The sequence below is a fragment of the Astatotilapia calliptera genome, chromosome 15 (genome assembly GCF_900246225.1).
Source record: "Astatotilapia calliptera chromosome 15, fAstCal1.2, whole genome shotgun sequence".
NCBI lineage: Eukaryota > Metazoa > Chordata > Actinopteri > Cichliformes > Cichlidae > Astatotilapia > Astatotilapia calliptera.
The window spans coordinates 38,223,767-38,237,283 of NC_039316.1; the positions used below are offsets into that span (position 1 = coordinate 38,223,767).

At 39.1% G+C, this 13,517-nt stretch overlaps 2 protein-coding genes across 6 annotated transcripts; both read left to right on the forward strand.

The window, feature by feature from the left end:
• Positions 1–132: 132 nt before the first annotated feature.
• Positions 133–8,537, forward strand: reep6 (receptor accessory protein 6). Of its 5 annotated transcripts, none has more exons than XM_026143410.1 (8): positions 133–335; positions 3,656–3,749; positions 4,307–4,445; positions 4,660–4,828; positions 4,917–5,059; positions 5,549–5,571; positions 6,652–6,674; positions 7,123–7,151. In XM_026143410.1, exons 1-6 carry the CDS (start codon positions 203–205, stop codon positions 5,561–5,563), a joined length of 693 nt encoding a protein of 230 aa, XP_025999195.1. In that variant the 5' UTR covers positions 133–202; the 3' UTR covers positions 5,564–5,571; positions 6,652–6,674; positions 7,123–7,151. The 5 variants fall into 5 exon arrangements, with proteins under 5 accessions (XP_025999195.1, XP_025999194.1, XP_025999197.1 ...); XM_026143414.1 differs by lacking the exon at positions 5,549–5,571 and adding an exon at positions 433–968 and having other exon boundaries at positions 269–335; positions 7,123–8,537; XM_026143409.1 differs by lacking the exon at positions 5,549–5,571 and having other exon boundaries at positions 7,123–8,537.
• Positions 8,538–9,403: 866 nt separating this feature from the next.
• On the forward strand, positions 9,404–13,385 carry c15h19orf25 (chromosome 15 C19orf25 homolog). The gene is made up of 3 exons (XM_026194172.1): positions 9,404–9,606; positions 10,131–10,315; positions 12,600–13,385. Exons 2-3 carry the CDS (start codon positions 10,174–10,176, stop codon positions 12,779–12,781), a joined length of 324 nt encoding a protein of 107 aa, XP_026049957.1. The 5' UTR covers positions 9,404–9,606; positions 10,131–10,173; the 3' UTR covers positions 12,782–13,385.
• Positions 13,386–13,517: the final 132 nt, after the last annotated feature.

Sequence of the window (13,517 nt, forward strand, 5' to 3'; positions counted from 1 at the left end):
TCCTGTATATAGCTTCTTCACTTTTTACTCTGTCTTTAATAAATGAAAAATATTTATAAAAAGAACTTCTCAACACCTCCTTGCGTGCTCCTCCTCCTCATTATAGCAGATTGTGGTTGTCAGAGGATTAAACTTGGCCCCGGACTCACCGCAGGCTGTTGTCCTCCGACTTCTCTGCTGTCTGAGGACCAGATTGAGGACAATGGGCCTGCTGAATATTATCAGCTCTATCAAAGACCGAGCTGAAAAGTTTCTAAATGAGAAAAATGTGGTGACGGATATTCTGGGGAAAATGGAGGAGAAAACTGGGATCAAGAAGAAGGTCATTGCTCTTGGTACGTGTGATTTAATCTTCTAGAATTATTTTTTCCCAACTTGCTGCTTTGTGTAGTAGCACATGGCTAATTCTGGATCATTCTGCTCTCGTTCTAGATGTAGTTGGTTTGTATAAAGCTTGTTGCAGGCCAGTGGAAACCTGAAGAGGATTCAGTTAATCCTCCTGTGATCAGCTACCGTCCACAACAGGAAGCTGGGAATGTTCAGGAGGTTTTCTGCTTCGTTTATTCTGCAGTTAATCCTCTGCACTGATAAATATTTTGTCATACTGAACTCAGATAAACTGGCTCTGCGGCCCTCGGGGTTTTAGCATCGTTAAGCTCCTGGTTTTGTGGCAGTGCCTGCTTCATTGTGTCCAGTTCCTTGATAGGACATGTATCACCCTGAGCTGAAAGCTGAAAGTCTTCTGTTTAGTACTTTCTCTGACTAAGCAGTGATGGGCAGAAGTCTCCTTATCTTCTTATGTTTTAGTTCCTGGATCAACTATGTTAGCAGCTTTAAAGGACTGGTTTTACCCCAGTTTGATGCTGGTCCTACGCAGAGCTTACGTGTAACTTTTTGCCTGCTGCACAGAAGACCAGTCATAAAATATCTGTGTAGGCTTCATACCAGGAGTCCTTCACTCTGAATGGGTAAATATCTACAAACACTAATGTGGTTCAGTGAAACCTGCGGGAGTCTCAAAGCTTTCTGCAGCTGTAACCTTGAATAACTCTCTCTCTTGGGGAAGACAAGATAACTCTTTATTGTTATTGCACAGTCATACGTGGCTCAATAGTACAATGAAATTGGAAAAACTGAAACTGGGACTAGTATCTTGTGTGGAACTAAAGCTGTATTTTAACACCTTTAATTAAATTCTCTGTCACAGTTTGGTTTAGACAAAAAACCCCAAACAAATTCTGATAGGACACCAGATGTTTGAGGTACCACGATAACTGGCTAATGATCAAAGCCAGTCATTGTTTACAATGATACATTATTTCATAAGCATAAAGGGCACTTTAAACAATGACAGGTGATATAAGAGAATTATAACTGCTTAGAAACAATCAAAAGAATAATCGTACCCACACTGGCAGCTCATCCAGTTTCACACGTTTGCAGCAACAAATGGAGAATCTTTTAAAAGAAACTCTGTTACAGCAAAATACACAAGACTTCACTTGTGACGTCAGATTTTATAGATTTTAAAATGTTTTCACAAATTTAGCAAAACAAAGCTAAACAACAAAAACAACAACAACAAAAAACTCCAAAAAAACCCCCAAATAATCCCCCAAAAACAAATCCTAACCTTCTCCCCATCGACAGATTTTTGGTAATCTTTTGGGTATCAAGAGGGTAACAGAAGCTGAGGTTGTTAACAGGATTCTTTCTTTTGACTTTATTATACATCTTTACTGTCAGTTGTTTCCTAGACCATGTGGTCCCTAACATGGTCACAACATGTTAGCCATTTAGATGGAGGCCTGTTAATTATTTTTAGTCCTGTGTGGACATCACAAACTAATACAGATCCAAATATCCTTCTTGATCCTGGGACCCAATTCCTTTGGTGGAAGGTTGAAACTTCCGGCCTTGGAAGAGTTACACAGACTCTCAGACTGTTCTTCATATTTAATTATTTTGGGATTTATTGTCTTGTTGGGTTTCTGGTTTCAGGAATTTTAATTAGTTTGCACCATGTTACTTCATCTTCATTTCTAAAGGGCAAATCATCCAAATTAGCAAACTAAAAATGGGGTGACTGGAGCTCAGGTGGTAGAGCAGGTCACCTACTAACTGGAAGGTGTTTCAATCCCAGTCTGCTCCAGTCTGCATGCCAAATATCCTTGGGCAAGATATTAACCCCGTGTTGCTCTCCGATGCATGGATGGGAGTATGAATGTGTGTGAATGTTAGACAGTAAGCGCTTAGAAACAGCTACGAACAAAGTGCTTGTGTGAATGTATAAGTTGTGTAAAGCACTCTGAGTGCTCAAACAGAGTAGAAAAGTGCTATATAAGAACCAGTCCATTCACCATAAAAATGGCTTTTCCCTCTCAAACCGCTGCTGATTGATATATTTCCATCCAGCTTTGACAAAGAAGACCTCTGTGGCTTCAGGAGTTCATTGTTTGGCTCGAAATAAAAAACGTTTCTGCCATAAAATCTTAAAGGCAAAACCTCAGTGTGTCCATACTTGATTTGTCTACGGTCAGTTCAGTAAAGGTTATTCAAACATCACAGCAGTGTGTTCAGTGTTAACAGAAAATGGGAAGAGAACAACCACGTTGCTCTACTTCTGCCTTTCCTGCTGAATTTCTAAAGCTGTTGCACATTATATTGTTTTATAAATATGTCGACATTTTTACAAGAAAGTTTTGTTGTTTTCTAAAAATAGATCCAGATCAAACAGCGTATTTTGTTGGTAGTGTTAAAAGGGCTCTCAGGTCCGTGTGAACACAGTGATCCAGTGAGCAGGGAACAGCAGTGTATTGAGAGCACGTTGATGCTGGTGCAGTGGATTTGTAGCACATTAAGCAGGACATGATGTCAGCGTGGTGCCTGGTGCTCGCTGTCTCCCGCTCTGAGCCTTGACGTTAAAGCTGATTATCCACAGAGACAGGCAGCAGAGCAGCGCCGCCTCCATGTGTGAACAGCAACATAAGCTGATCAGAGGTAGGACACTTTTTTACAGTACTTCCTGTCTGTCTGGCTGTCAGCCAATCAGTGAAATTTTGCTTGTTGTTCAGATTTGTTTTGATATTTGGCTGAATCGCCCACACTGTTGGCCTGTGAGCTCTGCACTCTGTGCAGAGAATATACCTTGTTATTCCTGTCTTACATGGATAACGAAACAGGTTTTACTTCCTGTTCATGATGGACATCACCTTTCTTCATTGTAAGTTATGGAAGGCTATGAAATATATGGAAATGTACATTTAGGTGGAACCACAGATCGCAATGCTGCCTCTTAGCAAGAAGAAGTCCTGAGTTTGAATCCAGTCTGGTGCCTTTCTGTGGGGAGCATGTTTCACCTGTGTTTACACGAGTTCTCTCTGGACACTCCAGCTTCCTCTCATAGTCCAAACACATGTTCATTGGATATGAAATCAAATTATGTAATGCTATGGCCCTGTTCTTTTGCCCACGTCTACATTGCTGGTCAGTAAGAAGTCTTTTGCAGGAAACACTTTCTTCTGCATGATTTTGGTTCCAAATTGGTCGAGTCTGTGCTAAACTGGCTGTTTTTTGCAATGCAGTCTAATGAAATAGACTATATTAATAAATAGCAGCAGTACATAGAAAACAAAACATCTGTGTCTTCATCCAGGTGCCGTCTCGCTGACCGGACTCTACCTGGTGTACGGATATGGTGCCTCCCTCCTCTGCAACCTGATTGGTTTTGTTTATCCAGCTTATTATTCGTAAGTTTTTATTTTTAATTTTTTCTTTTTTCTTTTCCTCGTTGTGGTAGGAAGTCATTGTCATACTCAGTGGATCCATGTGGCAGTCTCAGTATAACAACTGTGCCTACAATACACTGAGTTTTCTTGGTATTATTATCTTTTTGTGACATTTTTGGCATACAGCGATCTTTTCCACAGTATATATTTAATGATATTTGGACATTTTATGCATTTATATAAAGACATTTTACTACATTTGGAGACATTTCAAAAAATAATTTTATTAGAGATGTTCAGACATTAATGTCATTAAGCTTAAGGATGTTGTCTGGTGTGTATTCTGGTTTTGCCCTTGAAGAAGCACAACTGATAAAGATGACTTTGTCTGGATAATTTTGACATCATTGAAATTGTGACTGATTTCACTGTTAAAGTTTATGATATTTATATCTGTAATACGGTTCAGTGACTAAAGCAAATAGTCGTGTTACTGGTGCAGAGGCACAGAAGTCTTTATCATATTTGAAGGATCAACATGTTTCTCAGCTCTTTTACAATACTCCAACTTTGTGCAGAGTCAAAGCCATCGAAAGCCCGTGCAAAGAAGATGACACAAAATGGTTGACCTACTGGGTGGTGTACGGTGTCTTCAGTCTGGGCGAGTTCTTCTCTGATATTTTCCTCTACTGGTTCCCATTTTACTACGCTTTTAAGGTGAGATGACATGTAGCAAGCAATGATACATGCTAGACCCCTTTTTGGAGCATACCCTAAAGAACAAAATGCTTCTTTTAGGACGAAATATAGAAACAATATTGCATTTATATCCACTACTACCTTTTTTGAAGGGCTATGACCGTCATACTAGAATTGAGATCAGGTAAAAGGTTTCAGTGACTCCAGTAATCTCCTTCTTATGTGGTTCCAGTGTCTCTTCTTACTATGGTGCATGGCACCAATGTCCTGGAATGGCTCACAGATTATCTACAACAAAGTGGTTCGGCCTGTCTTCCTTCGCCATGAGGCCACAGTGGACAACATGGTCAGCGACCTCGGTGGGAAGGCCATGAGTGCTGCCGAGAACCTCACCAGAGAAGGTAAAACTGGCCCAGGACCACCGCTAGGGCCTTTTACAGAAGATTTAAATATGTACGTACTTCCTCTCTCGCTCTTCTCCCTCCTTAGTCCTGACCACTCTGGTGAAGAATAAAGCCATGATCATACCATCGCCACCTGTTGCTCAGTCTGAAGCTAAAAGTTTACCAAGTACATCAGGAGAAACATCCACAGCTAAAGTTGGTCCATCAGAGATGAACGAAGAAAGAAGAGTATGTAAAATACACGTTTTCACCCTTTACTCAGTCCGTTCACTTTGAATTATATCAGTGAAAGCAGCTCAGGAAACTTGCAGTCTGCTGGTTTATGTCCTCTCTATAAGCTGCTGAGTGATGTGTTCTCACTCAGAAAGCCTTGTAGCATCTCTCTTTACTGTCAGTAACCCAGCTGGGAAAACTGATCAGCAGTCCCTTCAATATAGAATCCCACTAACACTGTTTATGTAGCGGATCAGTACTTGGAGTTCAAGAATTGTTTAGATCAAGTGGCTCTGATGAAAGCTGATTTGTTTCTATAAAAGTTGTCCACATAACTTACAGAAATCCACGGTTATTAATGACACCTGCGGCTGTTAAGTGGACTCCAGTTGATGCTGGAACAGACCTGTCCTTCATTTACATCAAGTGTTTATGTGTTCATATAGGAGATGAGGAATAAACTCTGACCTGTTGCTAATACAGCTATCTTGTTACCTGTTCCAGCCTTTCCTGGGTTAACCAGTTTGGTAAGTCAGCTGGTTAAGTGTTAAAAAAAGTAGCACAGTGTTGTACAGACAGTGAATGTGGTGTGAAGCATGTAGACCAGCAGTGCTTTTAATGGTCTGAAGCTAAAACAGACAGGATACTTTATCCTAGGTGTGAAGACCTGAACTGACCTTCTAATATTCCCTCCTCAACTTTACCTGCAGCTCTTAGTGGTCCAGAAGAAACAGAAGCACTAGAAAATGATCTGCTTAGTAGTTTTCAACATTGGGTCAGAGTAAAGATCAGGACCAGAGGGTGAACTAAAGGCCCAGTATGAGATAAATATGTTTAGAAAATCTAAATTACTATTATTATTATTATTATTATTTTATCTGAAAGTGAGTAAGTCCAGAATTACAGTCTTGCTGCAGCTCTCCTTCCACACTACCTACACCAAAGCAGAACATGTGGGTTGGATGTGTATCAACATACCATGGTGGCAGAAACTTTACGCACACTCATCATTGGCATCGTCTGCATGAATCTCGTGGTATTTTGGGCTTTTCAAGATTTCTTTGAATTGTTCCTCTTCCCACGGTGGAATAACTGTACACCTTGCATGTTTAAAAAAAACAACAAGAACTGGATGCACTTTGAACTGATTTTGGATTTTCTCTAGTCCACACAGTCACATACCCCCACTAATGTTTGGTTAAATGTCCATTATCTAGTTGCACCTGGACCAGACACTTCTGGTATCCATCAGCAAGCTTTGAGCAGATATTTAACCACTCTTCTTGGCAGAATTGTTAGAGTTTATTTGTGTTTCAGTTGTGTTCATGTTTGTATTCTTCTGACCATCTGTGGATTAGTGAAAAACATTAAAATGTCCCAAACCAAGTACCCATGACATTCATGCCCATGATGAGTGTGCGTAAACTTCTGACCACAACTGTACATTCAGAGATTAATTTAAGTATTCAAATTAATCCATGAGGTTGTTTTAGGAACCCCCCCCCCCCCCCCCCGCCCCCCCCCCCAAATAATTCACTTTTCACTTCCCATTTTAATGTTTTTTGTTTCTAACCTTTGGTTGTGTCTGTTATATGTCTGCTCATCAGGATGAACTCAGTGTAGACTGATGGTAAGTTACTCACGATAACAAATCAAAGTAATACAGAGGTGATAAATAACTTTCTTTCTAAAATATTTTCTGAAAGTCAAACTTCACATCCAGATATTTGTGTTCTGTTCAAACAGTTTCTACAACTGAGCTGGAGAGTAAAAAGTTAGCTTGAGGGGAGGTGGGGGATTAAATACGTCCTGTAATTGAATTCAATCAGTTTTTTTTAACTATTAAAGGAGATGAACATGAAAAGGAAGCAAACAAACACTCAGTTACTTTAAATAACCAAGTAACAGGATTTAGTTTGTGTGTTGAAAACACGCCATAATAAATACATTCTATGTCTATGCTTCTTATTAACGTAATAATTATGGTAGGATTTTACTTTACAAATTAAAAAAAGAAGCAGGAAATCACAATCCGGTAAAATAATAAATGAGACTGTGTTTCTTTGCTGTTTATTCAGTTCTTTAGATAGCAGCAGAGGAAGAGGAGGAGCCTTGGTGAGGAAGAAAAGGAGGGAAAGAGGGTTTTTCCTCATCATCCTGACAGATTTCAACAGGATTGTTACCTCTGTCAAAGAGACTGATTTCCTTTTTTTAAAAATCATGTTGTAGTTGTGCAGCAGGACATTGTGAAAAGATCTTTTTACTTCTTTGTTTCAAGATTTCTGGGAACAATTCTTTTCTTCTTCTTTTTTTTAAGTTATTAAGTCTTTTCTATGCAAACCTCCTGAATCTGGATTATAAATAACTCACAGAAGCTGTATTGTTGCCCTGGATTTTACTTGTTTCTACTGTCCTGATTCAGATAGAAGACCCAGAATCTAAATGTCTGCTAAAGTAAATCAAGCTCACATCCATACTTCATAAGAATAAGTCAAAAGTTCACCTTACATTTAAAGATTCTTTATGAAATAAAATTAAGTGTTGGTTTTGTTATAGGCTGGTCTGACCTAAGTTTGTGGGGATTCTACTTTTGCAGCATAACTATGGGACTGCTAGCTGGCTGGACTGTTTAGCTGAGTCTGTCAAAGTCTTTGCAGATGTGATCATTTATTTTCAGACCCGGGCAGCTAAAGACTTTTTCCATCATCTGCACTTAAATTTTTCCAAATACTTGAATGAACTGGCTTCAGCAGAAATGATTTCTGTTTTGTCTTATTTGCAGGATCTACTGTTTAGCACAACGCTTGCCGCACTGCTTTTTTTGGTGCCCAAGGATTCCAATTATTTCTCTTCGTGACTCGCTCTGCCCTCTGACTAGTTTGACTTTATTTTTTTTTATTTTTTTTACTAGTTTGACTTTAGATGAGTAGCTTCTTTATTCTTCTCATAGAATAAATGACAATTTTTTTGTGTTGCCAGGGAGATCTGTTATTTAGGTGTATCATGAGCATAACAAGGCAAAAATGGACAGTACTCTAGTAATCAGAAGGTCATAGTCACATTCTTTGGGTGCAAAGAAATACGTCATGTGTTCCTGGATAATACTGTATAATCACAGTAAACAGGTGTACTAGAGTAGTAGACCTGTTCCTATTTGAGATGAATGAGATAAATGAATGCTTTTGTGCTATTGTGAGCTAAGCAGAGTCATGGAGCTGGAAATGAGATCCACTTTACATGAGAACTGTGCAGAATAATTCAATTTTCACTCTTCAGCTAAACGGCTTCTTTAATGTGTTCACATGTTTGCACATTGTTGTGATAGACTGTGACATGCTTACCTGATGGAGTTTGCACTTGACCTTTTTTTTTTTTTATCATTTGTTATGTAAGTAGTTGCACACTTGACTTTGTAACAGCAGCAGTTGGCTCTGTACTTGGCTTTGCATGTTTCTCCTGTTCGTACAGTAAAATCTAACCTCACTGTGTCACACATGCTTTAGTTTATTGCACCTTCTGTTTTTATTTTTGAAATATTGCCCACATATTGTTTCTATGTGCATTACTGCCACCTTCTGGTACATTACATCCTGGAAACAAAGACAAATTACATACAGTACTTTAAGATAAAAAACAAACATTCAGGGTTTCCTATGAAAGTCTTTACAAATATCTGAAAATCTTGCCCATCCCTGCTAATGATGACAGTAAGATCATCGTTTTCTTAACACAACTCTCCTCACCAGCTCCTACCAAGCATGCAGGAAAAACTATAAAAACTCTTTGCAAACTAGCAGATTTACTGATTCGTCTTCTATCAAAAGAAAATGAATGTGCAACAGTTTAAACAGTTTCTGACATTTTTCAGCAAATGTACTGAACAACTGCTGGTTTGGTTAATATTCATATATAATTATTGCACATGTATGAAGGTGAACAACATGAGAACTCCTTCCCAGTGAAGCTAAAATATGTCCATCCCGTCATGGTTGGATTCCTCATTTAGGAGGTTGCATGTCAGGAGGTACTGTTCCAGTCATAAGAGAATACATGTTACCGGCATTTTTTTTAAAGCAAACTGTGAGCAAAGCCAAATGGGAAATGCTACACCTGAACTGAAATGATTTTATTATTCAAGCTCTGATTCTTGATCTGATCTTCTCTTCAGTTCACTTTTTTCTCCACACAAGTCTGTTTGAATCGTGTATTGTTACGTTATTTTCAAATTCATTCTTAAAAGGACAATTTCAAAGGCTTTAATGACTTGCTGGAAAATGTTTGTGACAGAGAATTAATTTTACATACAATTTATGGTGAATCCGGCATCAAAATTCAGAAGAAGAGTTTTTAGCTTCTGACTTGTCATGTGACGCGTCCGACGTGCTGACGTGGCAGGCGGCGTACTGACGTGCGTAGGTTTAAGTTTGTTTGCTAATGTTAGCCGTATTATCAGCAGAATTAGCTTGTTTTTTTGTGCTCCTTAGTCCGGGTTAACGAACAGTGAAGACGGGGAACGACTGTCGAGACGCACTGCAAGGTTTCACCAGCCAGGACAAACTCTGGTAAGTGCTGTGCATCAGCTACGCCTAATGCAGCCGAACCCTTATTTCATAGATTCAGAAATAATATAGAACCTCTATCCAGCTAAAATAAATGCATGTGTCGTAGTTAAAAATACTTCTCAGCAATTTTCAGAATTTTTTCCAAAATTCGGCTTCCAAATATTCCACCGGTTAATTACAGTTTTATTTTTTTTCTACATTTAGCTGCAAATCGTTTTTACAGTGATTAGGCTAGCCGCTAGCATTGCTGTGTTCGGCTCTATAAAGAGAAAGGAATGGATGAAGTTCATAAAGTACACTCTTATGATTTAGATAATTCTTGAATGACTTGCTTTAAGCCGACTTGGCGAAGAACGCAGCAGTTTGGAAATATATTTAAAACGCTTTTTATTTTGCGAAAGATCCTCCACTTTTTTTCTAAATGGAGCTTAAAGACAAACAGTAATAGTTTGGTGATAAAATTGCTGTTGAACACGAGAAGCAGATTTGGACCTCATTAAATAAACTCTGTTACCCGGGGTCAGGTTTGTGTTGCATGCAAGCAGCTGGAGTTCAAACTGTAGGAGAATGAATATTGGCTCTAAAAGTAAGAAGCGGATGGTGCTGCCCAGCCGTCCTGAGCCCCCGACCGTGGACCAGATCCTGGAAGACCTCGACAGAGCTGCTCCTGATGACCCGATCTTCAGCATCCTAGAAAAGACTGGACAAGGTGACTCCACAAGGACGTGTATAGGGTGGGGATGATAGTGAGTGGCAACTTTTAAAACTGGGAGCACTGGGAAGGAGAGACAGAGAAAGAGCAAGTTTGGGATCTTTCATTAAAGCAGCATGTCAGAAGCCACAGTCACTTTTGTCACGACTGATGATGAATATAAGGGGCAGAAATTGTCATTTCACTGGCCATTGTAAGTAGCTTCTTGGTCAGGAAAAAACCCACAAAGTAAACCATTTTATATTATTTTTGAATAGTTCAGCATATTTGAAGTAGGGTGGTGTGATGTTGTCATCTACTCTTTTGTGTTTGAATCAATTTTAGTGATTTAAACTATAATCTCCAAGTCAAGCAATGTGGTTTGACGGGGTGCCACTTTGGCTCGGTGGGCGAGCAGGCAGCCACATGCACTTGCTGGGTTTGACAACAAAACACAATGGGAGTGATTTTGGGGAGACAATAACGTGATGTAATGGCTGCAAAAGTGACAGAAAGCAGTACATGCACAGGATTGGACTGAAACGTGCTAAAAGAAAGTTCATCTGTGAGTAGGGCTGCTCAATTAATCGAATTTTAATCACGATTACGATCTGGGCTTTCAACGATCATTAAAAATGACTGAGCCGATTAAGATAAGATAAGATAGAACTTTATTTTTATGTCTTTATGTCATCCATAAGGGATGCATTTGACATATGTTTAACATATTATAGCCCAACAAGTTACTTATAGCACTTTAAATATGAGCAATCGCTTTTTGGCAAATACCGGAAATCAGTTTTTGGCAGACAATCACTTTTTGGCACAACACCGGTCCATGAAAATATTGTCGGGCATAAACGGTCTGTGGCGCAAAAAAGGTTGGAGACCGCTGATTAAGAGGACCCGAGGGAAGCTCGGAAAGCTAAGCAGAAGTTATTTGGAGAGGAGAGTGACTGCCGTTGGTTGAAAAGAGAGGTAAAAAAAAACTTCAGTGGTGTTGCACACTATTTTATATTATTTTTCAAAGTCATTATTCAATACATTGTTATTGTTAACCCTTTAAAGCCGGTCAGAGCAGCACGCTCAGTTTTGTGTAACTATTTTTAAATCCCTGTAGAACCTGAACCGTGTAAGCTAGCGCAATAATTTGTTTTGCATATGAAACCGGAGGAGTTGTACTTACATCTTATGCCATCAGCTTGTCCTCGGTCACGGTTTCCTTCCACATAAATCTTTGCAAAAACTGCATAAAAAGCGCTTGCAGGAACAAAAACATAATATTCCAGAAACACGCTTTGCCGATCCGACCAGCTGTTCGTAACACTTCACACATTAAAACAGAAGTCAGCGCGAACTATCGCATGTCGCCATTTCCTGGCCGAAACCGGAAGTGACGTCATTTTCGCGGAAATTGTAGTTTTTTACTTGTAGGCCTTAAAAGCCTATACTGGTCATGTTTGACTTTTCTGAATAGTTTCTGGGATGCTTAGAACTCAAACTGCACTGCTGGAAATAGTTTATTTTGATGCACCTGCTGTTTTCTTTGCAAATTTGCATCATAGGATTGTTTTTTCGTTTTTCCTGCAGTATATAAAAATTGGTGTATCTCCAAAATAAAACTATGAAGACACTCAAAATAAATTTCCTGTTGTTGTAAACTATTTTTTTGCAACTTTTTTGTATTTAAAGTTTTGAGGGATAAACCTCTTAAATTTATCCAAGTAGAAATATATGTAAAAAACCCAAAAACGATTTTCAATTTTTTTGTAGTTTATTGCACTTTTTTGCAATTAATGTAATTACTATGGACTTAATGCATACATATTATTAAAATATGGGCTATAACAGTTGTATTGATGCAACTTGAAATGCTCCCACAAATGGCACTACAGCATGTAAAAAAATAATATAAGCTCTGGCGGACTTGGTTCTATGGTAGATCTTAAAGGGTTAAATAAATATCGTCAAATAATCGAGATCTCAATTTCAGTGAAAATAATCGTGATTATCATTTTTGCCATAATCGAGCAGCCCTATCTTTGAGGCAGAAAAAGATACAGCTAATTGCATGACTCCTAATAATGTAGAAACACATTTACTGTTAGTTTAGTCATGTTACTCTCTCCCCCAGTGTTCAAGGTCTGTTAGTGTGTTTTTGTAGTGTTTTTCTAAGGTGCCGTGTATTTGACCTCTCAGGGACACTGTAGATTTCTTGCTTCAAACTTCATCCGACGCTGCTGCTTTATAGCAGATATATAAACTGATCGAAATCTCAAGGTTTACTCTGTTTCCTCCTCAGACGTGCCCCGTGCCGCAGACAGCGAGGTGGAGCTACGGTTCCAGAAGTGTCGTCGATATCTGGAGCTGAACAAGGAGCTGCAGGAGGCTCGGGACCGGCTGGTGCAGCAGAGGGTAGAGCTGAAAGCAGCAGGAGAGCAGGCAGACAGAGAGGTGGAAGAAATCAGAAGTCAACAGCTCTGATTTGACCTTCCCTGTTGGACAGACTCTCCTTGTCATTCGTGGTCTGGCTCGGTTTCACTGAAGTCTTCTCAAACTCACTGACTCGGCACAAACCTGCGCTGGTGCCACTGCGTCAGGCGCACAGCACTAGCTGACCTCTAACCCTAGAGCAGAAGTACATGATTTTGTATACCTAAGGATTGTTGGAGATCAAGACTACTTCACAATAAGTCTGATGCTGAGCAAAGCTTTAAATGTGAAGCAACATGAAGAGTTTGATGTCAATCATTACTAAATTATAATTAGTATAGTTAATGTCTGTCATGTAGCAGTTTAATATTTCACATTTTTCCAGTTGTATGTTAACTCAGATTGAAATAAATGTTGATGTAATGGATCAAGCAAAAGTGCCAGATTACATACTGTAAAGGGGAAAATAAAATGATCAGAGTTGTTTGGTTAATCGGTATCTTAAAGAAAGCAAGAAAGCACCTTGTCTTAAGAATTGTTGCCCAAATTACATTTACTGCCAGTTTGTTGTTTCTACGGGTTCCTGTAGGTCATTAAGGCTTTAATTCAAAATCAAGAAAAAGAAGGCCGTAAACACCCCCCCCCCCCCCCCCCCCCCCAAATAAAGTTAAAAAAAAAATTAATGGTTGTATTTAGAGATGATGTATGTTTGACATTTGACTTTGAAAGTCATTTTTTATGAAGAAGCTGTTGTTTGAATATCATTTGCTCAGAGTTATTTTTTATA

What these genes read in the sequence shown, in the direction of transcription:
- reep6 (XM_026143409.1), top strand. Translation starts at nt 203, where the DNA reads ATGGGCCTGCTGAATATTATCAGCTCTATCAAAGACCGAGCTGAAAAG. An exon ending in GAAGAAGGTCATTGCTCTTG is followed by an intron (nt 336 to 3,655) that starts GTACGTGTGATT and finishes GTCTTCATCCAG; the next exon opens with GTGCCGTCTCGCTGACCGGA. An exon ending in AGATGAACGAAGAAAGAAGA is followed by an intron (nt 5,060 to 6,651) that starts GTATGTAAAATA and finishes TCTGCTCATCAG; the next exon opens with GATGAACTCAGTGTAGACTG.
- c15h19orf25 (XM_026194172.1), top strand. Translation starts at nt 10,174, where the DNA reads ATGAATATTGGCTCTAAAAGTAAGAAGCGGATGGTGCTGCCCAGCCGT. An exon ending in CCTAGAAAAGACTGGACAAG is followed by an intron (nt 10,316 to 12,599) that starts GTGACTCCACAA and finishes TTTCCTCCTCAG; the next exon opens with ACGTGCCCCGTGCCGCAGAC.